Source organism: Rhagoletis zephyria, unplaced genomic scaffold (assembly GCF_001687245.7).
Source record: "Rhagoletis zephyria isolate East Lansing unplaced genomic scaffold, Rhagoletis_zephyria_1.1 Rzeph_scaffold_00082, whole genome shotgun sequence".
In the NCBI taxonomy this organism is placed as follows: Eukaryota; Metazoa; Arthropoda; class Insecta; order Diptera; family Tephritidae; genus Rhagoletis; species Rhagoletis zephyria.
The window spans coordinates 466,894-489,185 of NW_016157166.1; the positions used below are offsets into that span (position 1 = coordinate 466,894).

The 22,292-nt window shown below is 41.2% G+C and overlaps 1 protein-coding gene across 8 annotated transcripts in view; it reads right to left on the minus strand.

Annotated features, from left to right (window-relative positions):
- The window catches only part of LOC108373575 (putative dual specificity tyrosine-phosphorylation-regulated kinase 3 homolog), a 165,150-nt gene that overhangs the window by 92,620 nt on the left and 50,238 nt on the right, over nt 1-22,292 (minus strand). For 5 of the 8 annotated variants that reach the window (XM_017629491.1, XM_017629526.1, XM_017629505.1 and 2 more), the window contains exons 2-3: nt 16,554-19,002; nt 10,319-11,235 (exon numbers count right to left, since the gene is read on the minus strand). In XM_017629491.1, the coding sequence (XP_017484980.1) occupies nt 10,319-11,235; nt 16,554-17,814 (2,178 nt within the window). In that variant the 5' untranslated portion in view covers nt 17,815-19,002. The other 3 variants (XM_017629535.1, XM_017629520.1, XM_017629512.1) reach the window with 3 other exon arrangements.

A 22,292-nucleotide genomic window follows, 5' to 3' on the forward strand; every position in this document is an offset into this window, starting at 1 on the left:
TTGTATTGGTTTCTTGTATCGTTTAACATTGTTTTGTTTAACACGGCATTTCCCAGGAACGATTGTCCGAGATCTACTTGTACATAATTTTTCTGTTATTATTATTATTTATTTCATGTAAACATCATGTTTCATATTAAAGTGGACAAATACATTTTTCGCAGGGAGTCGGTAAATTTATATTCTTTTATAACAGCATTATGTCAATTATGGCCAAACAAGTATATTATTTAACCAAACATAATTTTCTTATTCATTGGAATTCGATTTCCCACATTTTTACGAAGAAAAACCTTAACCCTTGACGACCAATGGGTCATAAAATGCCACTTTTTAATTTGTGGTTTTAATGAAAAAGTTTCAATGCAGTTTTTTTAATATTCATATCAACGAGAAAACTCCACCTAGTTATAAATGCAATTTATAGAGTCGCTAATTTGAAAAACATTGCCAAATTATATTTTATATTTTGTATTTGTCTATCAGCTGATTCGAATAGATTATTTGGTAGGTGTAAACAAAATACAATTACTCCTAAAGTGATTCAAAGGGAAACCTAAATTTTTGTGAGGACTTTCTAAAAGACTTAAAACAATATTTATATAAAAATTAAATGAGGGTACTCCGGGGTACTTTTTTTATCATCTACAGAATAACTTATTTCCAGTTAATTTTATAGAACTTGTTTAAGTAATTACAATTTTAAAACTGTTATGATGGATTTCCACTAGGCATTAAATGGCAAAAATGGCAAATGACAAAGTAACCGTGGAAACACAATGCCGGCGAACGGCGAACTAACCACAACGAAATTCCCACTGTCGAAATTAGAACACCCGCCGACATATGAAATTGCACACAGCCAAAGCGAAATGCGAAGTTTGCTCGGCGGCGTTTCGTGGCGATAGATTTATTTCTATCGCTCTGCTGGGCGATGGCGGCAGTACATGCCAAAGGTGGCCGTATTATATTTTTGCTTTCAAAGATTTAGAAGAAAACAACATATAACACGAATTATTTTTGTTTGTTGAAAAATACAGTGATCGATTCGTAAAATCTGGCTTTAAATAAAATTATTTATAATAATTCCCCCTTTCCTTATATTTATATTTGTTATAATTTTATCATTTCTAAATATGGTTTCGTTTTTCAAAATATGGTCACCTAAATTATAAGTGCGACGAAATGGTATCAGCTGCTTTCGCTATCGCTCTAATTCTGTTAAAGTTGGCGAAATAGCAGGGCGAACGGTGAACGACGGCATCGCCCAATTCGGCGAGCTTCGCCGTTGATGTTGTTGTAGCGGCTACAACAACCCCGCCCAGATCGGTTGATATCTCAGTCGTTGTCGTCGAGTTCCACTAACGGCAGCCCTAAGAAGCGTGAAGCCTCTACGGGGTCGGTCCACAGGTACAACGTCGTTAGGGTTGTCGGGTTTTTCGGGCATGCGAAGAGATGTTTCGAGTCGTGAGGGGTCTCTCCGCATGCCGGACACTCATTTGGCACATCCTCATTTAGTCTACTCAGGTATGAGTTTAACCTGCTGCAGTAGCCAGAAGCGAACTTGGGCTATTGTTGTTCTTGTCTCCCGAGGCAAATGGAGCTCCGTCGCGTCAATGTCCGGTGTTTGTGTGCCTAGAACGCCATTCACAGGTCTAGAATCTACATAACTCGAGACTGAGTCCCTGTGAATGCCGTTCAGGGCATGTCGGTATGCTGACGGGTCCAGAGGTTGCTTGATGAACCTCTGGACTTCGTCAGTCAGTTCATATAGATTCCTCCTGACGTGTCTAGGCGAGGGCTCCTCTGCAAGCAGCTGTCTGTTTGGGTGGCCGCATCTGTGGCTCCCAACCAGAAACTGCTTGCAGAGCATTATGTTATGCTCCCTAATTGGGAGCATTTTCTCCTCGTCATGAAGGTGGTGTTCGGGTGACATCAGGAGGCATCCGGTCGCGGTGTTCTGTGCTGTTTGTAGCTTCATCCACTGCGTCCTACTAGTCCCCGGCGACCACACTGGTGCTGCGTAGTTTAAAACCGGCCGGCCTATTGCCTTGTATGTTGCCAGCAACGTTTCTTAGTCTTTGCCCCAGGTACTGCCGGCTAGCGACTTGAGGACTTTGTTGCGGCTCTGTACTATGTTGGCAATAGCGGTTGCGTGCGCAGAGAAGGAGAGCAGGCTGTCGAATGTTACTCCGAGTATTTTGGGATTATTCACCGTCGAAGAAGTGAAGAAGCGAGAAAGATCGGAGAGATACCCATTTACTTTCGAACACAAGCCATCAATTCCATTCCCAGTCGCCATGATCGAGCAATCGTCGGCGTAAGAGACAATCGAGACTCCCTCTGGTGGTGGAAATATAAAAGTTGAACAGTAGCGGGGAAATGACACCACCCTGTGGAACCCCCTGTTTGTTTTTCCTAAGTNGGTCTCTCCGCATGCCGGACACTCATTTGGCACATCCTCATTTAGTCTACTCAGGTATGAGTTTAACCTGCTGCAGTAGCCAGAAGCGAACTTGGGCTATTGTTGTTCTTGTCTCCCGAGGCAAATGGAGCTCCGTCGCGTCAATGTCCGGTGTTTGTGTGCCTAGAACGCCATTCACAGGTCTAGAATCTACATAACTCGAGACTGAGTCCCTGTGAATGCCGTTCAGGGCATGTCGGTATGCTGACGGGTCCAGAGGTTGCTTGATGAACCTCTGGACTTCGTCAGTCAGTTCATATAGATTCCTCCTGACGTGTCTAGGCGAGGGCTCCTCTGCAAGCAGCTGTCTGTTTGGGTGGCCGCATCTGTGGCTCCCAACCAGAAACTGCTTGCAGAGCATTATGTTATGCTCCCTAATTGGGAGCATTTTCTCCTCGTCATGAAGGTGGTGTTCGGGTGACATCAGGAGGCATCCGGTCGCGGTGTTCTGTGCTGTTTGTAGCTTCATCCACTGCGTCCTACTAGTCCCCGGCGACCACACTGGTGCTGCGTAGTTTAAAACCGGCCGGCCTATTGCCTTGTATGTTGCCAGCAACGTTTCTTAGTCTTTGCCCCAGGTACTGCCGGCTAGCGACTTGAGGACTTTGTTGCGGCTCTGTACTATGTTGGCAATAGCGGTTGCGTGCGCAGAGAAGGAGAGCAGGCTGTCGAATGTTACTCCGAGTATTTTGGGATTATTCACCGTCGAAGAAGTGAAGAAGCGAGAAAGATCGGAGAGATACCCATTTACTTTCGAACACAAGCCATCAATTCCATTCCCAGTCGCCATGATCGAGCAATCGTCGGCGTAAGAGACAATCGAGACTCCCTCTGGTGGTGGAAATATAAAAGTTGAACAGTAGCGGGGAAATGACACCACCCTGTGGAACCCCCTGTTTGTTTTTCCTAAGTTTGCTCGATTTGTCTCTAAACATTACCGACGAGTAGCGACCACTCAGATAATTTGCCGACCACCGTTTGAGCCTCTGTGGGAGAGAGGAAGTCTCTATATCTTCTAGTAGCGTNCTGACAGTGTCAAACGCCTTTGACAGGTCCAACGCTACTAGAATCGTTCTCTCACAGGGACGGTTACGGTTAAGGCCACGAGTTATCTGAGTGTTTATGCACTTTACTGTGCACTGTGCACTTTACGGAAACCATGCTGATGCTTCGCTGGGGTCAGGTGGTTCGTGAAATACGGGAGCAGCAAGGCCTCTAGTGTCTTCGCTACCGTGGAAAGGAGTGTTATCGGTCGATACGAATCTCCTTTGTTGGCTGATTTCCCCGGTTTGAGCAGTTGGACCACTCTCCCCACCTTCCAGATGTCTAGGATGATGAGAGTAGCCATTGACAAATTGAGGACCTCCGTTAGGTACGCTACTCCCGCAGGACCCAAATTTTTCAGCATCAACATGCATATTCCGTCGGGACCCATGGCTTGGAGGCTTTCGCCTTCCCGATGGCCACCTGAACTTCACCGCAAGTGAAAGCAAGGGGTGCACAAGTGGTTGGCAGTTCGTGCAGCCTTCTGGTCACTCGATGCTTGGTTTTGTCCACCGGAGGATGCAGTATGAACTGCCGGCTAAAGTAGCTCGCGCATCGCTCCGGGTCCGACGAGGCATGGTCGCCAAAAGAAATTTCGACTGTCGTCATGCTTCGTCGGATTGGACAGTGACCTCACGGTTGACCAAAGCTTACTCACACCAGAGGTGAAGTTAGAGGTCTTCATATGTTCTTCCCACTTCTTCCGCTTATGTACGTTCACTAGTTGCCGAATCTCCGCGTTGAGATCCCTGATACGGGGATCTCCGAGATCGGCCTGACAAAGGCTGTCACGCTCATCGGCTAGAACAGCCGCTTCTGCAGGGAAATTTGGACGTGGGTCCGTGATCATCCTGCCAGTACGAAGCGGGCTGCAGCAGCAGTGACAGCCCTGCGGAACTTACGTTCACCAATGTGGACGTCGGTTGGTGTGGGGAGAGCAGCCTAGGTGTTTTCAGTAAATTCCGCGAAGCCTTTCCAATCAGCTTTGGCGAAGTTGATATATGTTCGGTGCTCCGCGGAAGCAAAGTCGGTTGGTTTATCGATCGAGATGACTATGGGCAGATGGTCTGATGCCAAAGTCAGCATAGGTCGCCATGATGCGCTGTTTATCAGACCAGCGCTGACTGTTGGCGAGCTGCAGCAGGTGCCCATAATCCTGGTGGGTGCGTCCTCGTTCATTGTGCAGAATGTCGAATCGTCTATCTGCTCAGCCAAATCGGTCCCCCTACGATCGTTTGACAGGATTGAGTGCCAAAGATCGAGGTGCGCATTAAAGTCACCTACTATCATTCGGATTTCACCTCTGAGGAGCGCACCTATATCAGGGTGATATCCTGCCGGTCAACAGGTGACAGGGGGTATGTATACGTTGACTATTTCGAGCTCAACATCGCCTGACCCGATAGCAATGCCCTGACATTCTAGAGGGGTATCCCTGCGGTCGATGTCTGCTTCGATAAGACGATACTGCACGGTGTGGTGCGTGATGAACGCTAAGCCACCACCATTATCTCGCTCGCGATCTCGATGGTGCACGTTGTACCCGGCACAATTCAACAATGTTGAATTGCTGTGCAGCTTCGGCTCTTGGACTGCAGCTATCAGTATACCATGCCTTCCCATAAAGACGGTTATCTTCTCGATCTTGCTCTGAAGCCCGTTGCAGTTAAATTGAAGGAGCTTCATGTGGTTCGGGAGACGTGTGGCAGTGCGGGGTGTGAGAGATGTGTGTGGCCGTGACGCCATTGGCTGTGTGCGCTGCTGAGGTGGTTGCCGCCCTGTGGTGGTGGTGGGTGGCGTCGCGGTTGAGGTTTTCGACCGTACTGCGCAACACGGGCCCTCGAAGTTCCTCGTCCAATCTCGCGTGGTGCGCAGACCTGAACATGCCCTAAAGTGGCACCAGCCAAGGCAGGTGTTGCACTTGATTGATGTCACATTACGGAATATCCTGGTCTGACATACCGTGCAGATTGGCGGCGGCGTGTGGGTGGTGGTGCGCTTGTGTGTGTTCTGTGGTCTGTCGCGGTCTTGGTGTGGTCTATTCTGTTGTTAAGTTGTTGAGGTGTGGTGTTTGTGTGGGACTGCTCAGGTGGACTGGGGTTAGCCGTGGAGGCTGCTCTGTTTGAGCAGCAGGGGGCCACAAACGACGTGGTCCCCTGCCGATGTGTCCGTAGTCCTGAGCAGACTCTGAGGTGACTCCACCCCTCGCAAGCATTGCACTTGACTGAGGTGGAGTTGTGGTGTAGTCGTCTCTGGCATACACAGCAGGTGTAGGTTTCTGGCCCTGGGTTTGGCTCGATGCCAGCCCTGAGTAGAAGAAAACGAAGCGAATGCAGCCCTATGGTCGAACAACTTCTGAGATACTTCGCCGACCTGAACGGAGTTAGATCGCCGAAACAACCGCCCTTGGTCGTGTAAAACCCGAGTCATTCCGGTACGTAGAACCGGCTGTCGTGGGAATGTTCGCCGTTCGCCGGGTATTGTGTTTTAAGCATAAGGCATTAAAAAATTATCGTGTCATTACGTTAAAAAATAGTCATTAAGTTCATTTCCAAATGGCATTTTTTTAAATGACATACATTGTTTGTCATTTCAATGGAAAGTCGGCATTATATGAAAACTAATGAAAAAACAAAAACTTACTAGTAGGTCTTTCTTTAATATAAAAATAATTTTAACAAGTAAAGAAGTATAAGTTCGGGCGAAACCGAACTTTATATACCCGGCGCAGGTATTAGATATCGATTTGTCACCTTTCAGTAAACTGCATGATAAGGAAGAGTATTTTTCCCAATGTCAAACAGTGATATATTGAAATAATTGGACCAAGTTTGGTGGAAATCGATAAGGCGGTTATCGATAACTATGTAGTGATAAGTAGGTGGTGCCACGCCCATTTTACAAAAATCAATAATCTTGTGTCCTGTTAAGAGATTTTTGTAAGTTGGGGTCTTTCTCTTCTTCTTCTTTATTGGCGCTGTAACCGTCATTTCTCTTCTGTGCTAACTGACGCCAATTGGAAATGCCAAGTCAAGCCAAGTCCTTTTCCACCTGGCCTTTCCAACGCAGAGAAGGCCTTCCTCTTCCTCTGTTACCAGCATCGTGGCCCGCGTTCAATACTTTCAGAGCAGGAGCGTTTCTGTCCATTCGAACGACATGGCCAAGCCAGCGGAGCCGCTGTATTTTAATTCGCTGCCCTATGTATATATCGTTGTAAAGCTCATACAGCTCATCGTTAAATCGTCTGCGGTATTCGCCATCGCCAACGCGATGGGGAGTCTTTAGTTATTGAAGTATCGGAGTATTCGTATATCTGAAATTTACCGTTATATGGTAAGTGGCGGTAATTTAAGTGCGATTTAAAAAATTTTCAACATATTGCTTTTTTGCGCCAAGGTTGATAAATGTGCCGAGTTTGGTAGAAATTGATAAACCCGGTACCGAGATACACATATATAGGCATGAGTATCGGTGCCACGCCCATTTTCCAAAAATTTCTCTAAATATAATTTTCGGCTAAGAGGCCATTGCATATATCGATTTTGAGTAAATTAGCTTAAATAGTTACTAATTTATCACAGTTTTCGTATTTCTGTAAATTACCGTCATATGGGAGGGCGTGGTTCTTGTGTGATGTCAAAAAATTTCAACGGGTTTCTTAGTGAGGTTTGGTGGGGATTGGTGAAGGGAATACAGAGATATAGCATTTCACCATAAGTGAGTGGTGCCAGGCCCATTTTCCAAAAATGTCATAACTGTCTTATTTTATGCCAAAATTCTACTTCGGAAACCAACTTCCAATTTTGATCTTATTTTTCCATATTTCAAAAATACCTCTATATGGGAGGTAGGCGTGGTTATTGTCCAATTTTGCCCATTTTCAATCCCAACCTATCATGGATAAAGGGCTACCTACTTCCCAAATTTTGTAGACATATCTCCATTTTTCTCGAGTTATCGCGTATACGGACAGACGGACGGACATATATGGCTTAATTATTTTTCTTTCCGTTCTGATCATTTACGTACACAATTGTCTATATCTATCTGGATTCGTTTCGGTTGTTACAACCAAGCGTTATGTGAACAAGTTATAAAATCCTTGTGCACAAGTGCGCTCGGGTATAAAAAGTTACATCTACACATACTATAGTTAATGCAGGGCTACCGCGTATGGCTGGTTAGAGGTGCCGGTGCGCTCGATACGTATTCGACAAGTTGCGGGTACCCTATTAACAGAATGCAAAACGTTGCTTTATAACTATTACTGTCCCTTAGTTTGGTAAACATTAATGAACCTTCATACGTATTTTCATAGATATTAAAGATCATCGCAGTTTTCTATTTTTTTCCAGCTAAATCGTCACTTTTGCTTTATGTGGAGCGTAGGAAAGGACATACTTAGCCCATTACTTTTTGGGCCGACCGGCCAAATTGGCAAAAAAAAATCTGCTAAAATGCTTCAACTAAAATTCAGATTGAAATAAATCACAAGTAGAAAGACTAGTAAATTCATTAAATAAATCTCAAAAACAGAGACTGGTAAATTCAATTCAAATTATTAGTTTTTAACAAAGGAAGCTGTCGTTATACGTAGCTAAGCTTTACATCAGAAGTCATTTTTGTATTACTTAAATAAAAAAAAAGATCAATTACAAACTTATGGCGTTTTCTTTTCTATTGAAAAAGTTTGCCTTCTTACATTGTAACATTTGAACTACGTTACTTTTCGTCGTGCAAACTTACTATATTAGTAGAAAGTATTGCACTTTTGCTTAGTCGGAGGGCTGAGGAAAAAATGGCAACATTATTTCGAGAAAAGAAAACACCATTAATTTAAAAAGCAGGTCCCTTTTTAAGTTTTTATCAATCCAACTATTTAATTCTATTTTAATGTCCATATATTCGAAACGTTTTGAATGACCTCTCTGCGTATGCATGATACAATTATTCAGTTATTGCATCTTTAGAAAAATTATGGTATGTATGCAGTTTTATAGTCTATTAAACTTTAATATAATACGGTGCAAATTTTAAGTAGCTAGGACTGACCGCTGATTTTTGGGATTTTTTGTATGACGCTGTTACGCATTTTTTTATGAAAAAAATGCGGAACACCGTCACGAAATTAGCCAAAAATCAACGGCAGTGCTAGTTACTTTAAATTTGAGGAAAATTTTTAGATTTTTCATAACTTTTGCACAAAGTAGGAAATTTGGATTTAATTGTTGGTTTTTTAAGTACCCAGCTACATTAAAAAAATAATAAGCATTAAATAATGAAAATTTGCTAAATTGTGGCGTCCCAGTTTATATGTATATGGGTCACTGTATATTCGCTTAAAATAAAAATCATTGAAATCGGCCGTGTTTTAGGACTCTTCGGATTGCAAAAAATTGTCTTTCAATTTTATATAACACAGTCCGACATGTAATTTTGGGTCGTTAAATTTGTAAAAATGGAAACTTATGTATTTTGATTTTAAGAAAATAAGGCCTATAGCAAAATCGGCTAAAAACGGCTATTTTTTTACGAAACGGCGGCTAACAAATCGGCTGCCGACTAAACCAAATTTTCTCCTGCTGTTTGCTATCGCAACTGGCTAAATCTAGCCGGAAAACGGCTAAACTAGCAACACTGCAGACAAGTAGTTGTGAGGTGGAATAGTTTAGCAAAACATCGAAGGTCATTTACAAACGAAGACTGTAGAACAATAACTACTGGCAGGCCATTACTGGCGACGAACGTGAAAAGTACATGGCATCGGCGAAACAATGCTAAGCACCTCCTATGCTTATGACTGGGGCTATGGGGCTATCGCGGACTCGACTGAAGTAGTTGGCTGCTTCCCATGTCGGGAAACTTGAGAATTTCTTCCAAGTGGGACTCCAAGGGCTCCTTAATTTCATTAAACATGTTAACACTCTAATTTATGTCCACCATAAGCCTTCTTAGCGTTCTATCTTCATCTGGTACCGCTGGGACCAAATAGTCTATGCGTAGCACACAGTCCGTGACATTTACAGTCGCATGGCATGGTAAACTTCCGAGTGTATTTCTGCTTTGAAAAAGCTTCTTATATAACCATTTGTCGTTGGAGGCTCCTTCATTTGTGGTATAACATCATGAATAACTCCTAAAATTGGTGGAGAATCTTGGCCAAACACTTAGCAAAAGTATATGCGCCAAAATAATAATATTATTATTATATTCGGACTTTGCTATTAGTTAATAATTTTTATAATTATCACAAATAAGTATTACGCTGAGGAAATTGAGAATGAACAGTACGCTTGGAGGAGAAGGCAAATTCTTCTTGGAAAATTATTTAACATCAGCAATATTGTCTACAATTTATGGAAATGATAAAATAATTTTTGAGGACTTTTAAATTTAAAATAATTTAGTAGATTTCCAAATAGAAAGCAAATATAAATTTTCTCTCGCTTGCTAGCAGGTTGCTTTACCAAACTTTCAGTTTTAATTTTTTCTTGTGCTTTTGTTTTTTCGTATGTGATAAAAATTTCTATCAGCTGTTCCTTAAACTTTTTATTTATTTGTGACTTCACTAACGTTTTTTTATTGATATTTTTCTATCGAATATAATTTCTGCAATTTGCTGTTCGATAATTATCTCTGGAAATCTTAACAAACAGACTAAGGGCCAGTTTTTTAGTGACAGTTTATCACAATTTTAATCGTTTGGCTATTTCTAATTTAAACCAGCCAGCTCCAGCGTTTAAACTAAGTTTAAACTTCAGCCATGCACTAAAAAACTGGTCCTAATCGTCAAGTCCAATTTCAACGTACCTTTATACCAGAACGGCCCTGCTGTTTCAGTAAAACATTTTCTGGTTTCATATCGCAGTGAATAATCTCATTCTTATATAACGCATCCAAGCATTGCAGCAGTGAGTGAGCGAATTTTCTTACAAGTTGAAGGCTGAATCCTTTAAAGCCATTCTTTTTTATTAACTCGTATAAATTTATATTGAGTAATTCAAAAGTAATACACATATGATTGCGAAATGTGAAATAATCAAACATATGAATTATATTCATTGTATTATATTTGTCTTGTCGCCGCAAATGGTGCAGAATGCGTATTTCTTCTTGTGCTTGTCGATGAAAACGCTTCTCATTCCTTACCATCTTCAGCGCGACATGTTCATGTGTCTTGTGATCGTAAGCCTTGATAACTTGTCCAAAGCTGCCCTTACCTATCACCTTAAGCATTTCATAGCGATAGGCCACGTGATCGTGTGGTATATGTATGTATGCACCTTGATCGTTATCATAATCGGAATTATTTGGACCGAATATACCGGGTCGTTTCTTAGCATTAGCACCAATGAAATATATTTGCGGGTATGCTAGTATTTCTGTGCGCTCATATGGTGTCAATTTATGCATATATAATACCATTACTTGTTGCGGGGATACAACCAAAGGTTTGGGTTTCGCTTGCAAGGCACACTTTTGCTGTCCTGACATAATAATTTGCTCATGGAATGAAAATGTTTCCGCTACCTCCGATGGTTGGTGCAACTGGCTTTCCTTTGTAGTTGTTCCCGGGTTTAACGTTGAAACAATGCTTTCTGCAGAAGTTGTAGCTATTGTTGTGATACTAAAGGGTATGTTACAATCTGGGCGCGCACAGGATATAGGTGTAGGCATTGCAGAAGATGGCGATGTAGCTGTTGAGATAATCCTTGCCAACGACAAAGCTGTAATTGAAAAATTTTTTGTCAACCAGAACTAGGAATTTCGTTTTTTTGTGAGGTGTCCAAAAAGAAAACAACTGTAGAACTTAGTACTTCATGTAGCAACGGGTTGGCCGAAACTCTCCTCCGATTTATAGGGGGTGTGCGCCCTGATGTTGCGACACAAAGGGGAGGGACTTATGGTAGTAGTGAGACTCCCACATGTCACGAGACGGTAAGTAATTTTCTTTCGGTAAACGATTTTTATTCAATTACGTTCATTTGTTAATTTCGCTATAATTAAAATTGTGCAAATACTTAAAAATTAATAAATTGTAAAAACTTAAACTATTCTACATTAAAATGTTTTTGAAGTAAAAAGTTGAAATCAAATATTTTATAACAAATTTCATGATCAAGAGATAAGTATAAAATGGCAAAGTATATTAAGAATCTATAGCCTTAGTAAGGCATTCTACGCCCGCCACACTCAATTTGTTTAGCATCAGCATGCATATTCCGTAGCAGCCAATGGTTTTGGAGGTTTTTGTTTTCCCGACGGCCTCCCTAACTTACTTATCATGAAGACGCGTACTGGTTTTCGGTAGTTTCTTAACCCTTCGGGACACTCGACATTCGGCATCATCTACCGAAAGATGATGAATGAACTGACGGCTGAAATAGCTCGCGCACTCTTTCGGGTCCGACGATACCCAATGACCAGAGGTCGAAAATATCCCTCAACACTTTGAAAGTGTCCCAAAATAACCGTCCCTCTTTAAGAGAAAAAATAACCCACAAAACAGAACAGGTGGTTTATTTTTTGTAGATATGTGATCCTCTCAGTGGGAAAGGGTTATTTGCATATCTTTTTCCGCTGCTGTTGGACACGGACACTTATCGCTGGAAGAGGAAAAATAAGTGTTAGAGCGCGGTTACCCACGAACGTGTATGCAGGGTATCGTAGAAGTGCGTAGAAACATATCAAATTTGCTGTTGAGATATAAGCAACGTCAACGTCGTGGTCATGCGGGAGCAGGGTTGCGTGCTTTTAAATCCATATTGATTTAAAATCCGCTATTAGNTGGTTTATTTTTTGTAGATATGTGATCCTCTCAGTGGGAAAGGGTTATTTGCATATCTTTTTCCGCTGCTGTTGGACACGGACACTTATCGCTGGAAGAGGAAAAATAAGTGTTAGAGCGCGGTTACCCACGAACGTGTATGCAGGGTATCGTAGAAGTGCGTAGAAACATATCAAATTTGCTGTTGAGATATAAGCAACGTCAACGTCGTGGTCATGCGGGAGCAGGGTTGCGTGCTTTTAAATCCATATTGATTTAAAATCCGCTATTAGTTAAGAAATATATTTGATTTGTGATTTGGTTTGTTGACCAAAGAAAAAATAAAATTTATTTGTGATTTGATTTGTCAACCAAAAAAGAAATAAAAATTTGTAAAGCGAATCAATTTGATTTGCAATTTTTCAACTAAATAATACTTTTGTGATGCAACGCAAATAAGATATTCAAGTATCTTCCAACTTCCAGTTCTACGAAAATCTGCGGGGCCCTCGGGACTAATCCGCGATTTTCCAGACTTCTTCGGGATTAACGGAATCTTCGGGACCACTTCGGGATTTTTGGACTATTTCGAGATGGAAGTGAACTAAATCGATTCATGATATCGATTCTTAAATATCGAACATTTCTAGTTCCCAGGTTGAGTCTCTGTGACTATATCATTTTCTTTATAATTACCTTTATTTTAATCTTCCTTCCTTTATCTTCATCTTTACTCATCCTCGTATTTTTCTTAATATTTATCTTTATCNTTTTGTTATTTTTATACTACGCAATTATATGTATGTAAATTTTTTGAAAAATTGTCCTGCATTTTCAAAATATATTTATGGTCACCGTAATTATAAGGGCAAAGGTGAAGGGGAATATGTAGATCGAGAAAATGATAAACATTAAAATGATAAAGATAAATAATTTAGTGTTTTGCCGGCTCGAGGTCAATTTTAAAAAATTCTTTTATGAAAACACAAGTTTTTTGGTGTTTATTTCCGATATATTTCGGTTACGCTTCGGTAACCGTCCTCAGGGCAAATTAATTTACACGTCCGCACTGTTTGACGTGGAGTTTGGTACCAAATAAATAAACACCAAAAAACTTGTGTTTTCATAAAAGAATTTTTTAAAATTGACCTCGAGCCGGCAAAACACTAAATTATTTATCTTTATCATTTTAATGTTTATCATTTTCTCGATCTACATATTCCCCTTCACCTTTGCCCTTATAATTACGGTGACCATAAATATATTTTGAAAATGCAGGACAATTTTTCAAAAAATTTACATACATATAATTGCGTAGTATAAAAATAACAAAAATATACTACATATATACATTCCTCGTCATTTGAATAGCGCACCCTTTTTTTGGTTTTCTACCATACAAAGTATGCTTGACAAAATTTTTATATGCAAGAAAATGCGCAGCACCGTCAACAAAAAAAATTTCGCCCCTATGTTTATTTTTTTTTTTAATTTTCAAAAATTTTTAAAATGGGATGTAGACGTAGAATATGCTATATTTTTATAAAAAGTTAATGAATATTAAACAAACAAAAGCAAAACTGTATCTACTAAGCATTAAAAGGATGCGCTATTCAATTAACGAAGAGTGTATATTTCTTAATTATTAATCCAATTTTAAACTTTAAACATAAATCACATTTGCTTCATTAGTATTAATCTTTTAGTATTGAATATTTACAAAATTATAATAAAGCATATTACTTTACACGAAATATGAACCTCTGTAAAGTAAACTTTTTAGGCAAACTTTGGGTCGTTGAACACGAAAAAAATACCCGTGGTTTCAAAGAAGTGGTTTCGAGATTTGTTCGAAAACCGTATTTTTAGTACTTTTTCAGTTATCCTCAATATCTCATGAAACGACCAACAGTTCGAAAGGTATTGATGGGCTCTTTGCAAAAATATATGTTTTTTGTGCAGATTGTGTTCCGTAACATCTCCATTTCTCATCAGATTTTCATTTACTGTAAAAAGAAAATAATGGAAATTTAAATTTTTTGATTTTGGTCGCTTGTAACACTAATAATTTTCATCGAAATCGGCAAAGTAATATATATTTGTAAGAGGACTGTAGGTCGATTATGTTGTTTGGATAATTTTTTCATGAGATATTGACGAATAGGTTCGAAATATACCAAAACTCGTTTTTCCAAAATATTACGAAAGCGCTTGTTTGAAAGGAAAATTGACTTGGAAAATATTTATTTTCTTAAGCGATTACCACAAAATTTGTAGAACAGTGTTATCGATATATTTGATGCTGGTCTTCAATTTCTCGTAATCCATTGTCCATAACCGTACAATATTTAGAACGCATTGACTAGTTGAACCTTCAAAACCAGCTTACCCTTATGTAGTTATCAATTAGTTATCGACACTGCTTTTATTTCGGTTAAGAAAAGTTAATTTTAAAATATCGAAGAAAATGCGGGACAAAGGCAGGACACTTGGAAAAAATCAGTACATTTTGGGGGTTTTCTGTTTTGAAAAACTACGCAGGACAGACCTTTAAATAACAGTACGGTCCTGCAAAAAAACAGAACGGATGGTCACCGTACTTATAATAGTAAAATTTTTAAATTTACCTTGATCTTAATTTTTGCATTTATCTTTACGCATCTTTGTTTTTGTTTTTATTTTTACCTTTGCCTTTATTCTTTTCTTTATCAATAAAATAAAATAGCTTATTTTCGGTGTATCATATTAAGAATGTGCACGCTCTCTTTGTCAATGTTCCGACATGAATGTGTACGTATGAGTCGTTTAAAGAAATACCTAACGCTTTGCTTCCACTTATTACGCCCACTTATATTTTTCAGTCCTACAATAACCCACAAATTAAGACACTTAAAAATAAAAGTCCCTGCCAAAGTGTTTTTGCCCAAGGGAAATTTTAGCAGTTGATAAATAACCCACAACGGAAAACACAAAAAGATCGCACAGAGTTATTTGCTACGGTGGGAAACACTCTTTGCTCCAGAGATGAGTGTTTGTGTCAGTGGCAAACACCATACGAGACACTTGGTGACGGTTATTTTCGATATCTGCCCATGACAGAAAGTGATTTCTCCCACCAGTGGTGAAGTTTCAAATCGTCAAGTGCTCTTCTCACATCTTTCGCTATTCGCATTTGCTAGTTCAGCAGCTCCAGTCGAAAAATGTGGGCGGAATCTATGGGAAAGTATGAAGCGTGCCGCTGCAGCAGTGACCACACTCCGGAACTGCCATTCACAAATATGGAAGACTGTACACTGGTCTGCGGAAGCAAATTCGGATGGTTTATCGGGATGATGGGCAGGTCGTCCGATGCGACGATAGCATGGGTCGCCACGGTATGATATTTATGAGACTGGCCTAAATGTTGCTATGTCAGGCGAGGTGCTGTAACTACGTCACAGGATGGTCTGAGAGTGGCAGAAAGTCTAAGTTTCGAAATACCTCGGAATAGCCAACTAAGTGGTTGTCTAGATTCTAGACATTCATATTACCACTATCAAAGGATTTTTCCAGCGAAAACTGGCACCGCCGGTGTTGTATGAATCGTATGTTTACGTAAAAATTCTAACAGACATTTAACGGACTCAGCACTGGTAATTGAATTATCGGTTTTAATGTCATGATCAATAGTAGTCCTTTCAAAGTTGAGAATATTTATATGATTTAACGCATTTTTAGTGGCTTTGTGGAGAGTGTAACTACTTTGCTCAAACGTGCGCGGATGAGTTATTGGGATTACAATGTTCATTAAACTCTGCTTCACATTCCATATGCGCTGTGAGGAAAAAGTTGTAATTAAGATCCGATTTGACTGAAATTTGCCATTCAGTACTTTTGCCTAGGAAGGAAGAAGCATAAAAATGTCATAGATTAGCGAATTTCCTCGCCCACTACATTAAGGGGATAGCCGAATAAAATAAAATTTGTTTTTTATAAATAAAATTCCACAGACAACAAATGAAGAAACAGCTTCTCAAAAAAAAAAAATACAATCGCCGTTCGGAGTCGGTGTAAGACTGTAGGTCCTTTCCTTTGTGTGAGGCCCATCCCAAATCGGAGGAGAAGCTCGGCCAAACACTAATATATTGTGTAAGCGCCAATTTATTATTATTATTATTATAAAGTAGATACTAATTTTCCATCACAAGATTTCATTCCTGCCCAATAATTTGAGTCTGGTCATGAATGGAATTTGTGTTTTTTTTTTATATCCATAAAATGAATAATTTGAAAACTTACCTGTAAGTGACTTTGATGTGTAACCCTTTTCCAGTTCATTGATCTCTTGGGTGCCTGAGTCATTACTAGTATAATTGGTTAACTGATGTTCATCCAAATGTCTGGGGATATTATCTGTTTGTTGTTGCAGCTGCAAAATATTCAGATTAGCTGTTAACGGTATGGGAACGCGAAGTGCATTGTCGCTACTATCCGAATCCGTTTTAAATTCTTGTTGTATAGCGAGTGAAGTTGAGTGGCTACTTTCACTGTTTATGTCATAGTTCCGTAGAAATTGATTCTGTGGCAGGTTCTTAGTTTTGATAGTAGTTATGAGATCAAAGTTATCCCTTTTTATCTTTACAACAGCATCATCTGTAAAAGTACAAGCTTCTTTTGACCGAGAGTTATTTGGGATAACATCGCCGCTGAAATTGTCGGACATTTTCGCTGTTGAATATTCGAGAACATGATTATCAGCAGTTTTAAAGCCACTTTGATTCGTAATGCTTTTGGTGGTACCTTGAATCGCGGCCGCAGGGGCATCAACTAGTAACGCATGTTGTCTATCATGGCCAATCGTAAAATTATGGTTGCTTGCATTCTGCACACCATCAAGCGTTTGTGCAGACGACAGTTGCTGAGTTTTCTTTTGTGCACCAACCATTGTATTGCCGTTAGTAGTACTGTGAGTTGTGAAGTTGTTATTAGAAATTAGACTTAAACAAGTACGCGAATTATTACTATTGATGCAATTATTGTTCTTTAGTTCTGCAGACTCTTGATTCTTTGATTTTAATAGCAAACTATCATCACTATTACCACTTATAATCTTGATTGGCAATGACGATGCTAATCTTAAAGATAAAATATTTGTGCTTGAGCCTAGCTGAGCTTGAATGTTGGTTTCTTCGCTTTTTATTTTATGTGCTGCCTTCGTAGATGTGTTTTTCGAAGTTTGTATTTCCACGATTTTATTATTAGGGTCACGATCTGATGCGAGATAAGATGTGTTAACGCAACCAGACTTCACATTGATAGAAGTCAGGTTTTGTTGCCTCTCATTCGATGTATTCTCGTCTAAAAATTTGCTTTCGGTTTCTGATGATTCCGTGTCTTTAGAGATATTTTTGACATACTTATCATCACTGGAACGGTATAATTTTTCACCATTTTCATTAATACTAGTTATGGGTGCAGCACATATACAGAGAGTTTCGAATTTCGCACAGGCACGCTCATTTATAACTTTGTGCGATGTCTTGTGTTGCGGTATTGGCATTGCTAATAATTCATAACGGTCTAAAGGCTGGTTAAATAAGCTTTTAATTTAAATTGAAGAGACAATCTTATCTCCTCGCTTTCAGTGTTTAGAGGAGTTAAGTGCAGTTTCTGATACGCCTCCTACAAATCATGAATATCTTCTAGTAGGCGCTGGCCCGTTAAAGAAGGTAAATGTGTTTCCACACTAAATGATGTTGAGAAATGTGTTTCATTATAGCCATGTCATGTTTTTACTCTCGAGATAAAAGCGATTACCTAAGCTTGGTATCGAGCAGCACTTGATAAAACAGATAGTTCTTTGGTGTAAATATGTTTTTATACTGCAGGGGCTGGACAAGGAAATAGTTCCATTTAAATTAGGTAAGATTAGTAATCCAATGCGATTCGAATGTACAAATAGCTGTCCAAAGTAGATATCTTTGCGCGTTATATACGCCGCAGTGTATTGTGCAGGAAAATTTTGGTTTTCTATTATCACTCCGCGCTAGAAAATTGTTTATAAGTTTAACTAACTGCAGATGCTGCTTTCCTCGGCTGTTTTTTTATATAATCTGAAAAGCGTATGTCTTTTATAGCAGTAGGTGGTGGTGGTGTGGTCAATACCAGACGATTTTTGTAAATTCCTTGATGTAATCGTTGCTGTTGTTTGATTGTAAAAATGTGCGTTTATATTGGAGGGATATGATGTACACAGCTTTCTTGTGTGATTGGCGTTGCTTATACTATTATCATCGCGCAATTGCTTTTTCAAATTCTACGATCGTTTTTAAGCAGTATAGGTTTTTGAACTCTATTTCTCCAATAAGCAGTTAGAGCGCAATTTCTTATGAACTAAACATAATAGCGAGATCAGAAATTTCAACGGGCTTCTTCGGTTGTGTCAAGTGTGTGTTAGTATTTTTTCTTGTTCGAATGTGTATCGCTCATGTTTATATTATTGCCTGCTTCTCTGGCGTTATGGTAGATTTAACAGGATTTTTTCTTCTTATTTTATATTTCTTGCCCTTATGTATTTCAGCTCAGCTTATTGATTTCTCATTCGATTAAGGGTATCTGGCTAAATCTGACTGCACTTTGGCTTACTGACTAACACTATTTATCATTTGACTGTAGACAAAGCATTCCAATAGATACTTATGTAAACCAACTTTTCAGATGTTTTGGACTCGCGCGAGAAAATTTTCCACTGGAAGAATAATGTAATTATCATTTTTTTAATTTCTACTCTCGTACCAAGTCTTGTCAATATTTAGTTTGTTCCAATTCTCCAGGGTTTAGTCAGAAACAGTCATATTTAGTCAGGAGCTTTAGAGAGCGACTTTTAGAGTAATTTTTGCTCTCACCAGCCCGAAGTCCGATCGAATTTGTGAACACTGTCAAGCATATTTAGCTGTTCTTCTTTGATTGATAAGTGTCAATAAGTCAATGTTGTGTTTGCTGCCACTCAAATCTTAAATTTATAATTTTGTACGAATTGACGAAAAGGAGTTACATAAATATAAAAAAAAACATATTATGTGTGTACGGGAACGACCTCTGACTAAATCCTGGAGTATCGCAATCAGGGAACCAGAATAATAATAATTATTCATTCCCACGACAGCCGGTTCTACGTACCGGAATGACTCGGGTTTTACCTGACCAAGGGCTGTTGTTTCGGCGATCTAACCCCGTTTAGGGCGGCGAAGTCTCTCAGAAGTTGTTTGTCCATAGGGCTACATTTGTTACGCATTCTTCTGCTCAGGGCTGGCATCGAGTCAAATTCAGGGCCAGAAACCTACATCCGCTATGTACGCCAGAGACGACTACACCACAACTCCACCTCAGGCAAGTGCAATGCTTGCGAGGGGTGGAGTCAACTCAGAGTCTGCTCAGGATTACGGACACATCGGCAGTGGACCACGTCGCAGATGGCCCCCTGCTGCTCAAATAGAGCAGTCTCCACTTCTATCCCCAGTCCACCTGAACAGCTCCACACAAACACCACAGCACAACAACATAACAACACAATAGACCACACCGCAACCACGACAGACCACAGAACATACACAAACGCACCACCACCCATACGCCGCCGCCAACAACTCCTGGTTCCCCCTACAATCTGCACGGTATGTCAGACCAGAATATTCCGTAATGTGACATCAGTCAAGTGCAACACCTGCCTTGGCTGGTGCCACTTTAGGGCATGTTCAGGTCTGCGCACCACGCGAGATTGGACGAGGAACTTCGGGGGCCCGTGTTGCTCTCACACCCCGCATTACTACACGTCTCCCGAACCACATGAAGCTCCTTCAATTTACCTGTAAGAGGCTTCAGAGCAAGATCGAGGAGATAACCGTCTCCATGGGAAGGCGTGGTATACTGATAGCTGCGGGCCCAGAGACGAAGTTGCACAGCAATTAAACTTTGTTGAATTGTGCCGGGTACAACGTGCACCGTCGAGATCGCGAGCGAGATAATGGTGGTGGCTTAGCGTTCATCACGCACCACACCGTGCAGTATCGTCTTATTGAAGCAGACATCGACCGCAGGGTTACCACCCTAGAATGTCAGGGCATTGCTATCCGGTCAGGCGATGTTGAGCTCGAAATATTTAATGTGTACATACCCTCTGTCACCTACTGCCCGGCAGGATATCACCCTGACATAGGTGCGCTCCTCAGAGGTGAAAACCGTATGGTAGTAGGTGACTTTAATGCACACCGCGATCTTTGGCACTCAAGCCTGTCAAACGATCGTAGGGGAACAGATTTGGCTGAGGAGATAGACGATTCGACATTCTGCACAATGAACGACGACGCACCCACCAGGATTATGGGCAGCTGCTGCAGCTCGCCAGACATTACAATAGTCAGCGCTGGTCTGATAAACAGCGTATCATGGCGACTTATGCTGACTTTGGCATCAGACCATCTTCCGCGGAACACCGGACCTATATTAACTTTTCTAAAGCTGATTGGAAAGGCTTCGCGTAATTTACTGAAAACACCTTCGCTGCGATCCCCACACCAACCGACGTCCTCCTTGGTGAACGCTGCTGCAGCTCGCTTCGTACCGGCAGGATGCATAACGGACCCACGTCCAAATTTCCCTGCTGAAGCGGCTGTTCTAGCCGATGAGCGTGGCAGCCTTCGTCAGGCCGACCACCGTAACAGGGATCTCAACGCGGAGATTCGCCAACTAGTGTACGTGCATAAGCGGAAGAAGTGGGAAGAGCATCTGAAGACCTGTAACTTCACCTCTGGTGTGAGCAAGCTTTGGTCAACCGTGAGGTCACTGTCCAATCCGACGAAGCATGACGACAGGGTCGAAATTTCTTTCGGCGACCATGCTTCGTCGGACCCGGAGCGATGCGCGAGCTATTTTAGCCGGCAGTTAATACTGCATCGTCCGTTGGACAAAGCCACGCGTCGAGTGACAAGAAGGCTGCACAAACTGCCAACCACTTGTGCCCCCTTGCTTTCACTTGCGGTGAAGTTCAGGTGGCCATCGGGAAGGCGAAAGCCTCCAAGGCCATGGGTACCGACGGAATATGCATGTTGATGCTAAAAAATTTGGGTCCTGTGGGAGTAGCGTACCTAACGGAGGTCCTCAATTTGTCAATGGCTACTCTCATCATCCTAGACATCTGGAAGGTGGGGAGAGTGGTCCCACTGCTCAAACCGGGGAAACCAGCCAACAAAGGAGATTCCGATCGACCGATAACACTCCTTTCCCCGGTAGCGAAGACACTAGAGGCCTTGCTGCTTCCGTATTTCATGAACCACCTGACCCAAGCGAAGCATCAGCATGGTTTCCGTAAAGTGCACAGTGCACAGTAAAGTGCATAAACACTCAGATAACTCGTGGCCTTAACCGTAACCGTCCCTGTGGGAGAACTATTCTAGTAGCGTTGGACCTGTCAAAGGCGTTTGACACTGTCAGACATTCCACGCTACTAGAAGATATAGAGGCTTCCTCTCTCGCACAGAGGCTCAAACGGTGGTCGGCAAATTATCTGAGTGGTCGACACTCGTCGGTAATGTTTAGAGACAAATCGAGCAAACTCAGAAAAATAAAACAGGGGGTTCCACAGGGTGGTGTCCTTTCCCCGCTACTGTTTAACTTTTATATTTCAAAGCTCCTTCAACCACCAGAGAGAGTCTCGATTGTCTCTTACGCCGAATATTGCTCGATCATGGCGACTGGGAATGGAATTGATGGCTTGTATTCGAAAGTAAACGGGTATGTCTCCGAGCTTTCTCACTTCTTCACTGCAAAGTGCCTAGCCCTCTCCCCTACGAAATCCTCTGCGACCTTGTTCACCACCTGGACGAAGGAGGTCAGGCTACCGCTGGGACTTCACGTCGATGATACACCAATTCCGACGGTGAATAACCCCAAAATACTCGCAGTAACATTCCATAGTCTGCTCTTNAGAGTGGTCCCACTGCTCAAACCGGGGAAACCAGCCAACAAAGGAGATTCCGATCG